Source organism: Raphanus sativus, chromosome 4 (assembly GCF_000801105.2).
Source record: "Raphanus sativus cultivar WK10039 chromosome 4, ASM80110v3, whole genome shotgun sequence".
Taxonomy (NCBI): Eukaryota; Viridiplantae; Streptophyta; class Magnoliopsida; order Brassicales; family Brassicaceae; genus Raphanus; species Raphanus sativus.
In genome coordinates this window covers 48,871,383-48,891,884 of record NC_079514.1, presented here as the reverse complement: position 1 = coordinate 48,891,884, position 20,502 = coordinate 48,871,383, and the positions used below count along the sequence as shown (strand labels likewise).

At 38.0% G+C, this 20,502-nt stretch overlaps 3 protein-coding genes across 4 annotated transcripts; 1 reads left to right on the top strand and 2 right to left on the bottom strand.

Moving 5' to 3' along the window:
• Nucleotides 1-1,411: 1,411 nt before the first annotated feature.
• LOC108831684 (zinc finger BED domain-containing protein DAYSLEEPER) lies at nucleotides 1,412-5,206 on the bottom strand. The gene is made up of 2 exons (XM_018605214.2): nucleotides 5,016-5,206; nucleotides 1,412-4,810 (listed from the first exon to the last, which is right to left on the bottom strand). The coding sequence occupies exon 2, from the start codon at nucleotides 4,799-4,801 to the stop codon at nucleotides 1,619-1,621; it is 3,183 nt and encodes a 1,060-aa protein (XP_018460716.1). The 5' UTR covers nucleotides 4,802-4,810; nucleotides 5,016-5,206; the 3' UTR covers nucleotides 1,412-1,618.
• Nucleotides 5,207-14,026: 8,820 nt separating this feature from the next.
• On the top strand, nucleotides 14,027-15,446 carry LOC108837615 (MDIS1-interacting receptor like kinase 1). The gene has a single exon (XM_018610644.2). The coding sequence runs from the start codon at nucleotides 14,155-14,157 to the stop codon at nucleotides 15,421-15,423; it is 1,269 nt and encodes a 422-aa protein (XP_018466146.2). The 5' UTR covers nucleotides 14,027-14,154; the 3' UTR covers nucleotides 15,424-15,446.
• Nucleotides 15,447-15,502: 56 nt separating this feature from the next.
• Nucleotides 15,503-17,047, bottom strand: LOC108831682 (uncharacterized). Of its 2 annotated transcripts, none has more exons than XM_018605212.2 (5): nucleotides 16,893-17,047; nucleotides 16,491-16,648; nucleotides 16,306-16,404; nucleotides 16,068-16,219; nucleotides 15,503-15,991 (listed from the first exon to the last, which is right to left on the bottom strand). In XM_018605212.2, the coding sequence occupies exons 2-5, from the start codon at nucleotides 16,644-16,646 to the stop codon at nucleotides 15,604-15,606; spliced, it is 795 nt and encodes a 264-aa protein (XP_018460714.2). In that variant the 5' UTR covers nucleotides 16,647-16,648; nucleotides 16,893-17,047; the 3' UTR covers nucleotides 15,503-15,603. The 2 variants fall into 2 exon arrangements, with proteins under 2 accessions (XP_018460714.2, XP_018460713.2); XM_018605211.2 differs by having other exon boundaries at nucleotides 16,901-17,047.
• Between the last annotated feature and the right edge of the window lie 3,455 nt (nucleotides 17,048-20,502).

Here is a 20,502-nt window from a genome sequence, read left to right as displayed (position 1 = left end):
GAGAAAAACACATTCTTTAGGCTTTGTCACGTTGGACTAGTTGATTGTGGACATTGTATGCGAGGAAGAAGATACTTGCAAATACTATAACAATAAAAACAGGAGAAAAACACATTCTTTAGTATTAATACCAGGATATATGTATCATTTTTATTTTTTACAAATTACAAACTAAAAAGAAAGTATGTGAACACATATGTTGTCAATTTCTAGAGAGATTATAAAATAAATCTCTACATATGAAATATAAAACTAGTACATTTCATTCACATATTAATTTGACATATGTAAAACATTATTTGTAAGTAATAATACATCCATAACTAAGCAAATTAATAGGAAGATGAACAAAAATGATATATAATAATAAAATTTAGTTAAGCCAGGCATGCTTGAAGCTCCCTAGCTGAAGCAACCATGGATTTGAAAACAACAAAGACTATATATCACTTTGGAGGCGGCTTGATTGTGACATGCTTCCTTGCCTCGACCTCGGTCACGATCATCATTACCATCATCAAAACGATGATGAAGGAGGCGATCAGGGTTTTCTTTTCGATAGCCATAATGTTTGATAAGTTCTTAAACGGTTCTTCTTCTTTTTTTTGCTTGTCTTGCTAATAGTTCTTGATTAACTTAACAACGTATTTATATGCAAAACCAAACTTCTATAAATAGTAAATGTCTAATTTTGAATTTTTGTGGACTGGTTCAATCGTCTTTTCTTAGATACTGGTCAAATGATTACTAAATTTGTTTAGGTTTGAATTCTAAAATAGTAGGATTTGATAAAGAAACTGCCAAAAAGTAATAACCACTAATTGTTTCTTCCACATTCTCATAAGTGTCCTTGTTTACTTTAGATACATCTCACACAAATTAAGATTTGTTTTAATAATGTAGATGTAATCATAACTTAAAATGCATTTGATGATAGTGACGACTTTAAATATCAGTATCGTTTTGTGTAATGAAAAACTATCTAAAGCTAATTGTGTGATCGGTCCAAATATGGTTTTCATATATGTGAATCTCACCAATAACATGCCCAAAAATTTTCTGTTAGATCCCAATTAGGTTCAACACGATTCCAATTATCATTACTCAGACGATGGATTATTTCTATTCAATTCCACAACTTGAACAAGTAATATATTATACACGTACCAAGCTATAAAAAGGATTTAGAGTCTCAACCAAAAAGAGACTTGGAACCACAACAGAGATAAACTAAGCACAACAGAGATATCAAGTAATTCACATCTCGCCTAAATTAGAGATCATCAGCTTTGAATTAAGACCCAACCGGTTCATACCAGACTCTTCTCTGCTGGCTTATAATACCATCTCCCTAGAAACAAGATACATACTATATCATAACAGATCTCACCACTGACCCAGAAAACTGAAAGAGCCAATAAAAAATAATAATTATGATGCCAAATTGTGATATCAAATCATGTCAACAAAGGGAACTGCTCAAAAGCCCCGGAAGAGAGAGATGGTAAAAAAAAGCATAAGCAACACACAACAAATCCAGATTAGCCTTAGAGGCCACAACAAAATATAGTAAGCTTAAACGAAGTCTAAGGACAAGGAATGATACAAGGGATATACCTCACTGTTCCCTCTTCACATTGTTCTCTGAGGTGGAAGCGTTGGAACCGTGCATGAGCCAATCCTTGGCGCAGAAGAGAGCTTCCAAGGTGACATGTCCAAGAGAGCTTCTGTAGTTGTCTATCTTTTTCACGTCAGTGTCAAAAACAGAGTCAGGAGAGACGGTGCAAAACGGTAAGGACAAGACATCAGCTGCCATCTTGGAGAGGGTGGGGTACTTGGTTCGGTTCAGGCTCCACCAGCTCAAAACCTCAAAGTCTGGAGACCGCGGTATCAGAGATTCCTCCAGGTATTGGTCGAGCTCCGATTTCATCTGCTCACGACTCCCTACTTCAGAGATGTAAAGCTCAAAGTCTGAGAATCCATCTCCAATGGTGATGAGGGGAAACTCCTGCGAAGATGCTTCAAGGTGATGGCCTTCCTGGAGAAGGACGTCAACGTGGTGACCTTCTTCTTGAGAGATTGTAAACGCAGCTTCTTCCTGCGGCATTGCATGTGATTGAGATTCACCGTTTTGTGGATTTTTGGGCTCTACTGGTTGTGCCTCCTGTGCCATATCCTCAACTGGCTGAGTGTCCTCGACCATTTCCTCTACTGGCTGCGCCTCATGTTCTGTTTCTTCAATAGGCTGAATGTCATCATGCTTTTCCTCCACCAGTTGTGTCTCCTGAGCCATTTCCTCAGCTGGTTCAGCGTTCTCCACCATTTCCTCCACCGTTTGTGTCTCATGTTCTGCTTCTTCAACAGGCTGAATGTCACTGCCACCATGCTTCTCTTCCACCACTTGTGCCTCCTGAGCCACTTCCTCAACTGATTCAGTGTTCTCAACCATTTCATCCACCGGTTGTGCCTCATGTTCTACTTCCTCAACAGGCTGAATGTCATCATGCTTCTCTTCCACCAGTTGTGCCTCCTCAACCATTTGCTCTACTGATTCAGTGTTCTCAACCATTTCCTCAACCGGCTGTGTCTCATTTTCTACTTCCTCAACAGGCTGAATGTCACTGTCACCATGCTTCTCTTCCACCACTTGTGCCTCCTGAACCACTTGCTCAACTGGTTCAGTGTTCTCGACCATTTCCTCCACCAGTTGTGTCTCATGTTCTACTTCCTCAACAAGAATGTCATTGTCAGCATGCTTCTCCTCCACCAATTGCTCCTCCTCCTGAGCCAGTTCTTCCACTGCTTGAGTGTCCTCGAGTATTTCATCCACCGGCTGCGTTTCCTGTGTCATATCTGTATCCTCCTCCACTTGCTGGTTTTCCAGCGGCAGTTCCTCAACCATCTGCGTCGTCTGCTCAGTCTGAGCAGCTTCTTGAGACTCATGACCTTCTAAAGCATGGTCTCTTGGCTTTTCATCCAGGAGATTGCCATCTCCTCCAGGCTGTTCATATATTTGATCATGCGAAAGCTCGTTCGAATGGTTGTATTCAGGATGAAAGTGAACCTCTGTTTCAGAAAAGCCATCATTCCCATGGCCCACATAAGCCTCCAACAGGGAGTGACTCTGTTCAGAATAGTCATTGTACAGCTCATGCACAGCATCATCAACACTCCTGATCCATTTCTCCGCATCTTCCCCATAAGCCTTGGAGAAACTAAACTCAATAAGCTTCATCTTGAAGCGCGGATCCATCACAACAGCAACTGACAGCAGCAAGAAACATCCTCTCCAGTACTCATCAAACTTCTCTCTCAACGGAGTCGCCAGGTCTCTGACATCCGGCTCCTCACTCATGGCCGCGTGGCTTAGCTCCAGCTGAAGCTTCGTCATCTCATGGTACATATCATTGGCTGTCAACCGGGTCGGGCCGGTCAAAACATTAGCCGCGTCGAAAAGAATCTTCAAGCACGAGCACAGCACCTCGATCTTCCTCCACTCTTCAGGAGACATCGAAATTTTATATTCAAGATCACAGCTCCCCAGACAAGAAAACACTTCCTTGTGCTCATACGCAGCCAACAACATACCGTAAGTCGTATCCCACTTCGTCTGGTTATCGATGCGGAGATCTTTAGTAGACTGGGTCTGAAGCTGCGTCTTCAGCTCATCAAACCTCTCCGAGCAACTATCTTTAGTCTTCACATGCTTCACGCTATCACGAACCTTTTTAACAGGAGTTCTAAGTTCCTCAGCACCAAGCATATCCTGCGCCATACCGCTCAGGAGCCGCGCGTAGCAGCTCCCGAGCAACAGCTGACCGTTCATAACATGCTGGTTCCTAGCAGACAAACAGCACCTGAGATTCTCAACAGCGCTTTTGTTCACCACGGATTGCCCCACAGTGATGCTGCAGAGCCTCCTCTCGAGGTTCCAGTCCGATAAACAAGCCGCGACGGGCTGGTTCAATGCGAAATGCGAGTCAGGGGAAGGAACAACAGCTACGTTCAAAAGCCTTCGAGTCAGATTCCAGTTCTTATCGATGAAGTGCCCCGTCAAAAACGCGTAACCTACAGACTGATTCGACGTCCACATATCTACGGTGAGGTTCACCTGCCCGGGGATCTCACCGACGAATGCCGAAAGCTTCTGCTTCTCGGACAAGTAGATCGCCACGCAGTCGGCGTGGATTGTGTGGAAGCTGGCCATGCTGAGCTGAGGACGGAGCGCGTGGACGAATCCAGCAAATCCAGAGTGTTCGACCATGTGGAGAGGGTAGTCATGAATAATAATCATCTTCGCCATCTCGCTGTAGCAGCGATCTTGATCTAACGGCGCCTTGTGAGGCGTGGCGGAAGAGGAAGAAGCTCTCTGACGTTTCTTGGGAGGAGCGGTAACAACATCTTTGGTATCGGTAGAGACTTGTTGTTGTGGTGTTGTGAGAGTGGTGTCTCTGCTCATAGGGCAAATACCTAGCTGGATGTGACGCTTGAGGTGGCTAGTGCCGGCGAGCTTCTGGCCGGTGATGTAGGCGAATGATTTTCTGCAGTGTTTGCAGCAAGCTTTGGAAGAGCCGGGGCTGGTTGTTTCGATTGTGAAGTGTTCCCAGACCATTGACTTCTTACGCCTGCGGCGTATTGTACCGGGTTGGACCGGGAGGAGGCCGTCGTCGGTATCGACTGGATCAGTAGTGGGCCTGGTTGGGGTTACGGCTAAAGCCATGGAGGCGTCCATGTGGGATTGGTCGTCGATCTCGTAAGATCCGTTGTTGTCAATGAGCATCAATGACGTATTGTTATCCATATCCTCTTCCTGCACACAGACAAAAACTTAAAAAAAAAACTGAATTACTTAAGAACAAAACAAATCGACAGAGATAGACCATCAGTAGCTACAGGATCTTTTAAAAAAAAAAACTAATCTTCATCACAGCATACGCAGTAGATTTTGAGTAAGAAATGAAGCGAGATCTAAATAAAGGAACAACTAGCATATAGAGAGAGAGAAAGAGACTCACGGATTGTGGCGTAAGGGAGGAGACGCCGCGCGAATCAGAGGCGAAAGATTTCAAACACGGAAAAAAAAAGGGTGGGGGATAATGGGCTTTGGGATGAACTTCGGCTCTGATCTGAAATTGAGAGAGCTTGGATGGACTTGCGGCAGCTAGGGTTTTGAGCTTTTTTTTTTCTCTTTCTTTCTTTCTTTCTCGGCCTTTCACTTATAGCCTCACCTAATTTTATTAATATAATATTATATTAATTAAAGAAAAAAAAATAAAACAGAAGCACATGGTAAAAAGGAAGGAAAAAAACTCAACACTTCTCGTTCATTGTTACGTTGTCAGGAAACACAGGTAGATCCGCAACCACCACCTAGGCCTCACCCTCCAGCCAGTAATTCACTAACCTGCCAAATAAATACATGAGGGAAAGAAACATTTGAGTCTTTTATCTTATATACATGAAGAAATGATTCCTACAAAATAAACAAGACTCTTTAACTCTTTTAATCAAACACCAAATCGTAAGAAACAGAGTTTTATTTTAATTATTATGCAAACTTACGCTCTGTCATTATCTTTTGCTTGTGTCGGTGAAGAAGATGGAGCCATTGTCTATGGATGTTGTCAATAACGTTGGCAAAGAGTATAAGGCTTTCCTTCCACATGACTTGCTAAAGGCGAAGCAAGACCAACCACTAGCAGACCATAGTAAGCGTCTGCATTGTACAAGTTCCCTGTCTTTTTTTTTTTAAACCAAATCCCAGACCAAGAGGTCGCCCCACACAGTTTCTCATGCTGTTTGTTGTTGAATCCACACCGCTAGCTGCAAGCCTTATCTGATCTGGTTCTCATGTATGTAACACACACAACATCAACAAGAGAAACTCAAAACAATCATAAAAAAAAGTGATGAGTCTTTTTTTTTACCATTTTGATGTTACAACGGAAAATGTCTTCCAGCCGAATGCTTCAACCCTATGTATGGACCACCAAACTCTAATGACACTCTGGACCAAAGACTTGGTCCACAGACTCCAGTTTCCCATGATGACCTAAGGTTGTCTATTGGCCAGTTCTCCATGATTTGCTCGTCTCTTAGTGGAACTGCATAAGCTTGGTTTAACCACTACTCTCAGTCAGAGTCTGTTTTCATCAACTACACTGTGAAACTAATTTTTAGAAAACTTCCACTCCACTAAGAAGAACTGCTCACTGGCTTGCAAGGTCCTTACGTTCCAATAAACTTCACTGACGGTAAAGAAGCATATCAGCAAGTGATTCAATCTCCACAAAAACTAAAATTATAAGCACCTGACTTCTTTCAAACACCACTATGATCCAACCAAGCATTGTAAACTCTCCTGAAAATACTCAACCAATCAGCAGATGGATAATATCCCATCTAGAATTCAAAGCTCAATAAGAATTGCTCTCTTATTTATAAACCTGAGAAAATCTCTCAAAACTCAAGTTCTCAAACTCTAAACTCTTGTAAGTAATATCACATCTCAATATTTACTTATATAGAGTTTATATTAACCTAATCCTAATGGATAAACATAACTTAGATAACTCCTAAACTCATTATGTATCCTATTCCATATCTCGGTAGGATTAGGTCTCTTCCTTGCTCTCTAAGCTTTGTTAGTCTTCAAGCTTAAACCAACAATCTCCCCCTTAAGCTTGAACTCCATCTTTGACAAATCTTTCACTCCAATAAGATCTCGCATTTCTTTGAACTTGATCCTACCGAGTGCCTTCGTTAGTATATCCGCCTTTTGCTTATCTCCAGAAACATGCTCAACTTCAATCTTACCATTCTCAACACACTCTCGAATAAAATGGTATCTTGTGTGTATATGCTTACTACGCCCATGGAAGACCGGATTCCTTGTGAGTGCTATGGCCGACTGGTTGTCTATCCGCATCACCACCTTCTCACTCGTTGAGCCAGTGATTTCTCCAAGTAAGTCCTGCAGCCATATCGCTTGTCTCGATGCTTCCGTACCGGCCATAAATTCGGCTTCACATGAACTCAAAGCAACAGTCTCCTGCTTCGTCGAACACCACGTGATTGGGCTTTCTCCTAAGTAGAACACATGACCTGTTGTGCTTCTACCATCATCCGGGTCTACGTTATGACTCGAGTCACTGTAACCTATCAGTTTAGTACTTCTTGACGTCTCTCGCTCGAAAGATAAGCCGTATGATGTGGTGCCTTGTAAGTATCTTAGACAATGTTTCATAGCCGCACCGTGGGACTCTTTCGGATCCTGCATAAAACGACTCAACACTCCAACCGCATAAGAAAGGTCAGGTCGAGTGTGGAGTAGATAACGAAGACATCCCACGTTCCTTCTATACATCGTTGCATCGATTGACTTCTCATTCTCAGCTTTAGAGAGTTTAACTCCTAACTCCATAGGCGTATGTGTAGCATTACAATGCTTCATCCCTGCGTCTTCTAATATTCTCAATGCATATCCCTTCTGACATAGCGTGATTCCATCAACGTGTTGATTCACTTCGATTCCAAGATAGTAAGTCAGCCTTCCTAGATCACTCATGTCAAATTTAGCCGACATCTCTTTCTTGAACCTGCAAATAAGCTCCACGTTTGTCCCTGTGACAAATAAGTCATCGACATAAACCGCTACTAATACAAGGCTTGCTCCTGTCTTCTTTCTGTATAACGATGGCTCTTTTGAGCACCTTGTGAACTGCAACTCCTTGAGTATAGAGTTCAGTTTATCATTCCACGCCCTAGGGGCTTGTCTTAACCCGTATAGAGCCTTGTTGAGCCTGTACACCTTGTTCTGTGATCCTTCTACTTCAAAACCCTCCGGTTGTGAGACGTACACCACTTCCTTTAGATCACCATGTAAGAAGGCCGTCTTGACATCTAAATGGTGTATCTCCCAACCGTTTGCTGCCGCAAGATTTATCAATAATCTGATCGTCTCAATTCGTGCAACCGGCGCGAACACTTCCTCAAAGTCCACTCCATACTTCTGCACATAACCTTTAGCCACCAGACGAGCTTTATATTTGCTGATACTACCATCTGAATTACGTTTGAGCTTAAAAACCCACTTTAGCCCAATTGCCTTTGCTCCTTGAGGCAACTCTACAAGCTCCCATGTTCCGTTTCTCTCTATTGATAGCATCTCATCTTCGCAGGCAAGAGTCCACTCTCTTGATCTTCTGGCTTCTTCAAAGTTCTTCGGTTCTTCATCCAGACACACGAGAACATACTCTCCTTCTTCCTCTGTCAGAAGAACGTAGTCGTCTAGATATTTAGGTTGAGTTACTTGTCTCTGTGATCTTCTGAGCAATGGCTCTGGTTCTGTGTCATCTATCTCTTCTTCTTCACCATCTTTTGAACTGTCTTCATTATTGCTCTGTTCTTCATCTCCCAACTCCTCTGTTTCTCGTTCTTCTTTAATACCGTGGTTTCCAAATTCTCCAATATCGATTGAGAAATCTCCTGAGCTTTCTGTCTCCGTACTATCTTGACTCCAATTCCAACCTTTAGCCTCATCAAACACAACGTCTCTGCTAACTCTGATCTTCTTTGAGCTTGGCTCAAACATACGATACGCCTTAGACCCCGGCTCTGTTCCGAGATGAACCAACATAGTTGATCTATCCTCTAACTTCTTCAGATGTGGTTTCACTACTTTCGCATAGCCAATGCATCCAAAAGTTCTCAAGTGACTAATATTAGGCTTCTTGCTCCGATAGGCCTCATATGGAGTCATGTCCTTTATAGCTCTTGTGGAGACTCTGTTGAGAATGTAAGTAGAGTGACGAATTGCTTCTCCCCACATATAATTCGGTACTTTCATATCCTTCATAATACTTCTTGTCATCTCCATAAGTGTCCTATTACGCCTCTCTACCACTCCGTTTTGTTGTGGAGTGTAGGGGGCCGTAAGATGCCTTCTAATTCCTTTGGATTGACAGAACTCGTTGAACTCCTTCGATACAAACTCTCCACCCCTGTCAGTTCTAAGCACTTGTATCTTCCTCTTCGATTCTTCCTCTGTTATCGCAACAAACTTCTTGAATTTTTCCAGTGCTTCCCCTTTGTCCTTTAATAGAATCGACCACATGTATCTCGAGTTATCATCAATGAGAACGAAGATATATCGATTACCGGCTAACGTGGCTGGTGTTATAGGCCCACAGAGGTCTCCATGAATCAGCTCTAGAGGTTTATCAGCTCGATAAGTGGAGGCTTGAGGGAATGCTTGTCTTGCTTGCTTTCCAAGTAAGCAGGAGCCACAAATCTTCTTTTCAAAATTAAGCTGCGGGATCCCAGTAACCAACTCCTTTTGCACCATCGATCTCATCGCTTCATAGTTGATGTGTCCCAGCCTTGAATGCCATCTGCTAGACTCTGATATCTCTGTTGACAACAAGCATATGCTGTCCTTTATTCCCATGTGTACTTTGTAGAGCCTGTTTTTAGATCTCGAAGCTTGAACAAGTAGTTTTCCTTCTTTGTCGTGCATAGTTAGCTTCTCTCCCTTCAACCTTATGTCACAACCCGCTTCAGTGGCTTGTCCGAGACTGATTATATTGCTTCTCAGTTCGGGAATGAAGTAAACATCACACAGCGATCGTAGCTCTCCATTCCGATCAACAAATTCAATAACTCCTTTTCCCTTGATGTCTATACGAGAGTCATCTCCGAACTTTACCTTTCCTGTAATTGACTCATTGAGTCGAGAAAAATATCGCTTGTTACCCGTCATATGGTTACTAGCCCCGTTATCAAGGTACCATAAATTCCCTTCCACTGTATTCTCCTCATACTTGCTAGGCACGACGTTCTCCTCATTGAGATAAACTACCTCATGTAGCATAAGCTCATCTGCCCCTTGAGTATCATCAGCCTCACTCTCTTGAGTCTCCTGCAACTTTAGTAGTCGATCCGGACATGTGGAAGCGAAGTGACCTAGCTTGTCACATCGATAGCAAGTTATCTTTGAAACATCTCTCGTTTCATTCCATCTTCCACGACCTCTTCCTCGTCCAAAACCTCTACCTCCTCGTCCTCTGTTTCCTCTGTTTCCTCCATTGTATTCTCGGTTGGACTGAGACTCATCGTTCAAATACATCAGCTTGTTAGGTTCTTCTTGAGTTTCCTCTTCTTCTGCAACCCGTTCCTCATAAGCTTTCAATCTCCCTACTATATCTTCGAACTTCGTCTTGTTCAGGTCCAATAGCTGCTCCAACGAAGCCACAATGTGTATGTACTTCTTTCTTGGAAGGCACTTCAAGAACTTCTTGACAAGTTTTGGTTCTGCAATTTCTTCTCCTAGGTCAGCCGATTTTGAAGCTATCTCGGATAGTCTACCAGAAAAATCATCTATCTTCTCGGTCTCCTTCATCCTTAACCTATCAAATTCGGCCATCAAGGTCTGTAACCTTGCTTCCTTAACTCTTTCTGCCCCAACGTGTCTTGTCTTTATAGCCTCCCATACCTCCTTTGCTGAATCCAGGTTTCCCACCTGTAGAATAAGTGTTTCAGGGATTGCTTGAAACAACAAAGCCAGCGCCATATTATTCTTTTTGCTGTCATCGCTTTTTGTCTCAACAACCTCCCAAACTTCATGTATTTTGAGTAGGATCTTCATCCTCATCGACCATACTGTGTGATTGCTCGAGGTGAGCATTGGACACTTGATCGATGAAGTGTTTCCTTCTCTTGTGTAATGAAGGGTAATAAGCAGTTCCAAGACGCTGTTCCACAACACCAAAACTCCATAATAGAGAACCATATGTTGTAAGACGAGAGAATAGCCAATACTCTTCTTCTGAAATCAAAGAGCCAGATCAAACTAACAATGCAGCTCGTTCCCATTTCTATAAACCGAAAACTAAGAAGCTAAAGTTCAATTCAAATCCACTTAACCAAAAAAGGAGGTTGCAAATGATGAATCTTTCTGAAGAGAATCTTCGTTCTCGAGCAAGTACTTGACCTGAACAAGACAAGTTATGAAGACATTGTTGGGAGACTCAAAGCTTTCTAGGAGCGTGTACTTGGTGAGTATTCTTACGAACAACCAGGAAACCTTCTCTACGCTAACCCTGATATAAGATCAGAAAACTCAAGAGGAATAGGCAGAGGTTGGAGTCATGGTCGTGGAAACAGGGGAAGAGGACGAGGTAGAAGCAATTCTAATGGGAGAAATAAAGAGAAGAGGGATTATTCTCAAATTGTTTGTTTCAACTGCAAGAAGAATGGTCACTTAACCGAAACGGAAGTAGCAGATGCAGATCTATACATGCACGAGATTGTGTTTCTCAACGAAGAATAAATATTACCAAAAACTACTCTCGAAGAAGACAAGAAAGAAGATAGAGCAGTTTGTTTACACGCAAAGATGGAAGTAGAATCTTGGCGCTGGCATGCTAGGATTGGCCATATAAGCTTCAAAACAATAAGATCGATGGCGACTAATGGAATGGTCTATGGCTTACCAGAGATCCCAGAAGAAAAGAAACTGTGCGACTCATGCCTAGTAGGCAAGCAGACACGCTAAACCTTTCCTAAGGCAACAACATACAGGTCTTCTCGTGCATTAGAACTACTGCATGCGGACTTATGTGGTCGGATATCACCTGCAACTCTCTCCCTCAACCGTTATGTCTTTTGTCATTATAGACGACTGCACAAGGTACATGTGGTCCATTCTACTGAAAGACAAAAGCGAAGCGTTCAGTAAGTTCAAAAAAAATCTTGTTGAGAAGGACTTCAATAAAGAGATTATAACGTTGCGTACAGACAGAGGAGAAGAATTCACCTCGAAAGAGTTTCAAGATTACTGCAACAACAATGGAATAAGACGACACCTGACAGCACCATATACTCCGCAACAAAACGGTTTAGTCGAACGGAGAAACCGCACACTGATGGAGATGACACGCAGCACTTTAAAAGGAATGAGGGTGCTTAATTACTTGTGGGGAGAGGCCGTTCGAGAGTATGACACACAACACCTTAAATTCAAGAGTATAAAGAAGCAAACAAGAATTTATACTCATTTTTAGAAAGAAAAATCATTAGGTTTTACAAACAAGTAAAAAATGTTTATGTGTTTCGTCTCCCTTTCTTAATATTTTGGTAATTTATTGATTAGAATAATTTAAAAGAATTGATTTGAATTTAAATTTAGAGTTAAATTTAGTGTTATTAGATTGAGTATTTGGTAGATAGAATTTAACACCAATAAAGTTCCATGTTATTCAATATCTTCTGGATTTTATTGGAATTGAGTTATGATGAATTCTAATGGATTTTAAATTATTTTTTAACAAAAACAAGAATACAACAAATCGAAGATTTTTTTGGTGTTTAGAAGGAAATGAAACTTTGACTATACAAAATAGAAACACATCCAAAAAACATGCGGAAGATTAAACTGAAAATCTCAAAAGACGACATTGATGACAGTTTGAAAGAGCTTTGTTGCATTAGTAAAAATACAAGATCTTAACTACCTCAAAAATTCACTAGTTACTTTTGTACATGGCAGTGAATTGTCCACATACAGTGGAATAGAATCATCAAATTCCACCAAAACACTTTCATACTTAAATTCCATCTCTTAACTCCAATTCCACTAAATTACAATATGCAACAACACCCTTTAAATTTTATATGCTGTAACTAACAATTATTTTATTTTTTTGAAAAAACTAACAATTATGTTGCATTCTGTATATTTATTTCTTTCTATTTTACAAATATTTGAATATTCAACAATTTTTTTAATTGTATAGAGATATTGGCGATACGTATGAGCTAGCTGATAAATCTAACGACCAAAAACGATATTGACAATATCAATCAACTAGTACACATATTATGCCAAAAAAAAAGAGTTGATGTTTTGTATGAAGCATCTCAATTCAATCTTTGAAGATAATGAGCTTATTGTAATCATTTGTGGAATTCAATCTACTCATCACATTTCAAATAAGTAAATATGGATATAAATGAACATTGTCTCTATTGCAATTTCTTGTTTTGAAATTTGATCGATTTTGGCTAATTTAATAGTATATGAATGAACAAAACTTCATGTACAAAAAAAACACAAAGTTTCTAAGGCCAATATTACAATAAAATAATTTAATCACAAACATCTTTCTGAAGCACTCTAATCGCCCTCACAAACTCTAGTTCTCTTTGACTCAATTGGATATTCAGTTAAAACATCTTAGAAATGAGAAAATCTAGTAAGAAACAGAGAATTAAAGAGATCAATGGAGTAGATTAGGATTTCTTAAACCTTTAGTTCTGTGTTTGTGTTTAGTCATTTCCGTCTCGTTTCGTCTTGTTTCGTCTCGTCTTCTCTCCTCCAAAATTTTTAATTTGGTTTTCAAATCCCTTTTTAAAAATGGGACGTGAGAGGGGTTTAACACATGTCATCACAGATTTAATTGAAAATATTAGTTGAATTAATATTAGAAATTTAATACAAAATAGTACATGAGTTTAATAGAATTACATAATTAATTAGATACTTATAAGGTCTATTTAGTAAAAATGAAATATACATTTATATTTTAAATAATTACGAAATTAATTAAATACATAAAAGTTTGTTTAAGTGAAAAATGAAATATACATTTACATTTTAAATAAATAAGAAAATAATTACATATTTTAAAATGTTTTAATGAAAAATGAAATAAATATTTTTATTGTAAATAAAAAGATATGAAAAGATTTTGTTCACATGTAATTAAGAGAAAATATAAGAATATATATTTGATTTTTTTAGAAAAAATAAAATATTTCAAATATGTATACAATAATTTATTTTAGTAATTTTTTAAAGAATTGTCCAAATAGAAAAATCACATATGAAGTAAGTCATAATTTTTCTTTTAATAGAGTAAATCATAACTAAAAATGCATCTGATGATAATGACTTTAAACATCAATAGAGCTTTGTTCAATTGAAAACTATCTAAAGCTAATTGTGTGATCGGTCCAAGTATGGTTTGATGTATGTGAATCTCACCAATAATAAACCCAAAACAACCTTTGTTAGATCCCTATTAGGTTCAACACGACGACCTTCTTCTCACAAGAATACTCTCTTAAAAAGAGAAGGGTCCATATCTTTCAATCATGTTAAAGGAAAAACCATACACAATGGCTGCTAAAACACAACCATCTTCCCCTTCCTTACTACTCATGTCCTTGTTCTTACTACTTGTTGTCCCTTCATCAGTTCTCTCAGCCACTCTTCGATCTGATATCCAAGCTCTAGAGTCTATCATACGCAGCATTGATCCAAGTTCCATCTCCCCTTCCTCTTACCTCAGCACATGGGACTTCTCTGAAGACCCTTGTGAAGGCTCAGGGACGTTCTTGGGAGTTATGTGTTCTTTCCCTCTCGAGAACACCACGAGCAGAGTCACAGAGGTTGACCTTGACGATGATGGCTATGACGGTTTCCTCTCTGATGAAGTAGGGAACCTGACAGAGCTCACTGTCCTTAGCCTCAACAGGAACAGGTTCCGTGGTCCAATACCAGAAACTGTGTTCCAACTCAAGAAACTCACCAAACTCTCCCTCTCTGAAAACTTCTTCACCGGAGACATAACCCCTGGAATCACCTGGCTCAAGGAGCTCAAAACCATAGACCTGTCCAAGAACAGCATCGCCGGTGAGATCCCTCCAAGGATCTCATCCTTGAGAAGCTTGACACACCTGATCTTATCAAATAACCATCTAGACGGGAGAATACCTCCACTCAACGGCTTGTGGAAGCTACAGGTGTTAGAACTCGGTAACAATCACCTTTCCGGAACCCTCCCTAAGCTTCCACCAAGTCTAAGAACTCTATCTCTCTGCTACAACAGCCTTGCAGGACGTATATCGCCCTTGCATAGGCTGAAACATCTTGTGTCACTAGATGTGAGCCAGAACAGATTCTCAGGCATCATTGGTCATCAAATCCTAACGTTTCCAGAGATATCACACATCAATGTGTCTTTCAACCAGTTCATATCCATAGAGGTTGTTCAGGTTATAGGCATTGAATCCCGCCTGCGGATACTTGACGCTGAAGGAAACCAGTTACAAGGTCACCTTCCACTGAACCTGCCGACTTATGGTAACTTGAAGTATATCAATCTGCGGAGCAACAAGTTCTCTGGAGATATTCCGAGGATTTACGGGAAAAGACTTGAGAGTTCATGGAGAAGCTTGTACTTGGAGAACAACTACCTCACAGGTTTGCTTCCTGAGGAGTTTCAAAGGCTCTCCAAGCAAGTCAGAGGAAGCCTTTCCAATAACTGTCTGCAATGTCCTAAGAACGTTCCAATCTGCCAAGGAGTACAAAAGCCAAAATCACAATGCACCAATGCAATGCAGAAGGAGCGCTTAGAGTAGAGATCATACACATGGGAAACAGTATCTACTAAAAACCATAAACGTTACCAAAGTTCATGTCCTTATTTGTTTGTAATCATGATAGAAATGTACTCCTTATGAAAAAATTGACATTCAAAACCAAAATAACAACTCAAAATGCCATACCATCATAACTGTTTTACCACAACACAATGCATTTCAAAAGAGCCAATTGACACTAATGTTACCAAGCCAGATCAAAAGAGGGAACTGAGCTAACGCTACAAAGATCAAGAGGTAGTGATGCCTGCTAGAGTCATAACTCCTAGCTTCAGCAAAGAGAACTCGCTTCATTGTCTTCACTAAGAAAACCCCGGTGCACAAGCAGGTCCACGGAATCAGAACATAGTAAGAGTATCCCCACATGATCTTTCCAAGAACAGCTAAGCAGAGACCCGTGAAAGCATAGCCTGCATACGCCACGATATCCAAGAGTGGTGCTTCTCCACTACCCAACGAAACCAATGTCATCTTCAGCAGCATGACTTGCATAAACCATCCAACCATTCCTTTCACAAAAAGCCAGTTCAGAGCTTCCGGAGAAAACCTAGAAAATTCAGAATCAAAAGGTTGAAAAAAAGACATATACACATGAAAAGATACAACATAAGTAAAGAACTTACTTCCCAAAGAGTCCTAGTGATAGACCAGCGAGAACAAGATAGGTGCCAAAGGCCATGAGTGGAATGTATAAATCCGGAGCATTAATATCATATATAGGAGGCTTGTATGAAAGTCTTCCCCCAACAGGCTCAGAGATTCTAGCCCAGTGTCCCTGATAAGGTAACAGCAAGACTCATAAGAACCCCCCAAAACACATAAAGAACATACCAAAAACAAAGTAAAGCCTTTTCCTCTTACCCTATGAAGGAAAGGAAGCAGAACAATCTTCAACTTGTTCCTCACGTACTGGTCATTCACTTGGAAATAGTATTGAGGATCGGAGAAGTAACGAGTTATCGGTTCACATCAACAACTAGAGTTAAGAAAAAAAAACAAATGAAAGGGTAAGTAATGTGAACACAAGGATGGTTTAAGTAACTTACGTTGCTCTGCACATACTCAGAGCTGGATCCGAATATTTTTTCCCCATAAGCACCCAACCCACTTCGAATAAGGCCAGAGCCAGGTCCAGAGAAGGCATTGCCAAAAGGGTTAGGCTGCTGAGGAACTGCCTGAGGTCCCATGTTGTTGTTATACATCTCTGCCATTCAACACAAAAACAGAGTATAAAGAGGTTAAATTGTAGTTATTTAACTAATTGCAAAGCTCAAATGCACAAAGAACGAAACTTTCTTCGAATATGATTCTTGTTTTAACAACCCAACAATCAAATGATCTTTCTTTCTATCTATCTATTTCGCGATCAAAAGAAAAGATCGATTCAAGAGGGTTCGAGCTTCGAGGCTACGGACATTGCTAATCTAGGGGTTTTTTAAGTAACATACAAGCAGACCTTAAGGGAAGGTGCGGAGGAGATGATAGATCTAGAGCCTTGCTTTCTCGGTTGATTTGATTTAGTTCGCCGGCTAAGTTTCCGGTGGAAGAATACGAAGTGATGAATATCAGATAGATCAAAGGAAAGTCGTGTGTGAAAGGCTCAATCTCGCACGTGTGAGATTCAATCAATAGAAGTTTAACACGTATATATCCTAATCTATTCTATTAGTTCATGTCCATCTATTATTTTCCATTTCTCACCACGTATAAATCATTATATACTTTTCTAATATACTAGATTAGTAACTGCTTCAAAATTTCCGTAACCACCACGTATGTTGTGGCCCCGTAAACCTGTTAAATTTTTTTAAAAACTTTGTACCACATATATGTTTTTTCGCTACACCTTTTTAATATACATATACATTTCTGTAACCATCACGTATATTTTTCTAATGTATTGAAAATTTTAGAAATTTATTTTAAAATAATTTCTTATATGTATGTGGTACAAATGTATAATTATACAATTTGAGATATTTAATATAGTAATCAGAAATTATATTAAACTAATATTAAATACAAATATGATTACAAAAATAATACAAATATAAAAATTAAATTTCTCAAAAAAGTAAAACAAAGAATATACCACACTTTCAAATTAAAACAAATATATTTCTTAAAAATATAAAACAAAAATATATCTGTCCTTTTAAGAATGGATCATAAGTTTGGTCCAACTATTTGAAAAATCGATTTGCGGATATGGGTTATGAGTATTTTATGCGGATGAATGTGGGTTGGTGGATTTTGGATCGCGGCTACCCGTCGACCCGCAAAGTATTTAAAAAATAAAAGTAAAAATTAGATATTTTACAAAAAAAATAGGAATTTAAAAATATTAATTTAAAATTTAAATCATGTATAAGTTTTTAATATAAATATATTTTTATAATAATTAAATTAAATAATGATTTTAAAATATATATAACCCGCAAATAACCACAAAATTAAGCAGAGTAGGTGCGAGTACAAAATTATTTGTTTGCGGATTGTGCGGGTTATATTTTTTAACAAAACAAAATTGAAAACCCGCAGGTTGGCAGATCAGCGGGGTGAGTTCGACCTGCAACCCAGCCTTAATCGTGCGCATACCGAATCAATTTTTAAATTGTTATTATTTAATAAAATATATTTTGATTAAAATTTATACACATATATGATTACAAAAATACAAATATAATCAGAAAGAAAAAAAGAAATATAAGACAAAAAAATTAAAACAAAAAAATACCCGCCCTTTTAAGGGCGGGTCAAAATCTAATATATTCTATTAATTCTGCAGTTTGCCCTATTGATAAAAGTTGTATCTACTTTTTAAATTTTATAACTGCATCTACAATATAAAGTAAATATAACTGCACTAGAATATTATTTAACCGTACGTAACTTACTAACTTCCTTATTTTCATCAAGAGCATACAATATATGTGGGGCCCATGTTTTATCACTTACTTTCTTTTACAGTTTTTTATTTTTTTAACAGTCTTTTTATAATTAGAAAACACAATCGTGATAAGTGATTATTTCCCATACAAAGCTAACAAATCTTTCATCCTTTTTTTTGATCAACAAACGTTTCATCTAAATTTTTCAGGAAACTTGGGTCAAAGCTAACAAGTCGATTATAACAAATCGTCATAAGTTATAGTTGTTGTTGAAGACACTTGGATGACAACCTTAGAGAAAGTTGGAGGAAACTTAAAAAGATGTCTTTAGGAAGAAGAAGATTTAATAACGATTATGCCACTAATGAAAAAACAAAAATAAAAACTAAAATATCTTTTCCGGATCACGAGACCAATTAGTTTAATAGGTTAACGGGTCTAAATAGATTTATATTATTATCATAGATCAAAATTTTTAAATTTATATTTATGCTATTAAAATTCATAGATTTATGTTCACGTAACTAACTAAACGAATATACATAACAAATAGTTGTACAAGATCTATAAGTTATATGCAATTTGTACAAACCCAAACTTTTTTCTTTTTACAAACCCAAATTTAATAAATGGATATATGTATAAGGCTTATATGTTATATGTAGTTTCTTCGAACCCAAACTAAATATACATATTTTCAAACAGAACGTTCAACCACATTCTTATTTAGGAATGAGAATACATGTGATGTTTCAAAATATAAATACTGATGTTACATTTTCATAAATAATATTCCATCATGAGAAAATAACGGGAACTTGGACAATGATAAATCCTTTTGATTGGCATTGAAATTACATATTTAAATTATTGTATTGTTTTGACCAAAACGAAAAAAACAAATTAAAATTATGATCCGACCTCAACTTTCAAACCATATATCTTATTTAAGTTTCAAATATTATTTTATTCAAATGAAAATATATAACTGTATATGAATTTTGATAATAGATAAAAGGTTTATTATAAATATATTTTTATATATCTTTACAATTATTATATTAAAGAATTATTGTTTAAAAAAATACAACTCGCAGAAAACCGTAAAATTAAGCGGAGCGGGTACAAAATTTTCTGTTTGCGGTTTATACGGGTCAGATTTTTTGATCAGAACAAAATTAAAACCTGTGGATTAGCGGGTCAGCGGGCCGGGTTCGATCCGTAACCCATCCTTAACCGAACGTATACCGGATCAATTTTTAAATTACCGTTATTTAATAATATATATTTTGATTTATACACAAATATGATTACAAAGAAACATACGAATATAATCACAAAAAACACATATATAAAAACTAAATTTAAAACAAAAAATATACCCACTCTTTTTAAGGGCGGGTGAGAATCTAGTCTATTCTATTAATTCTTCAACATGTCCGATTGATATAGGGTTATGTCCACTTTTTAATTTTTATAACTGCCACTAAATACATCTTTAATATACCTTTTTGTATTAATATAACTGCCAAATCACGTAACTGGCTATTAATCACGTAACGGCCCAAAAGGGCGCATGATTCAATATGATTTGATATCGTATTTTTTGTGAACGCCCATTACTGCATAATTATATTTCTTAATTTCTTAATTATGGTCATTAATCACGTAACTGGCTAAAAAGATATTATACAAAGATTATAATTATTAAAGCCTCTTATAAATCATTTTAAAAAGATATTATACAAATTAAAAACAAAAATAATTAAAAACACAAATATAAAAATTTTAAAAGATGTAAAACAAAAAATTTACCCGCCCTTTTAAGGGCGGGTCAAAATCTATTCTATTAATTATCCTGTATGACCAATTAATAAAAGGTCCTTTAGAGCATTGTTAACCGTTCGTAATTTCCCTCGGCATATGAAACGATAATTTGGGCTTCGAATATTGTTAACCGTTCGTAACTTCCCTATATTCCTGTTTTTATGTTCAAATAAAAAAAAACAAATAATTTGGACTGAATATTGACAAAAAGACGAAGCCTTACCATATGATACATGTACATACTTACAAAACTTATCTATTCTATTAAATTCATATCATACAGAATATGATTATACAAACACACAAACATAAAATTATGTTTCTTTAAAAAATAAAATTA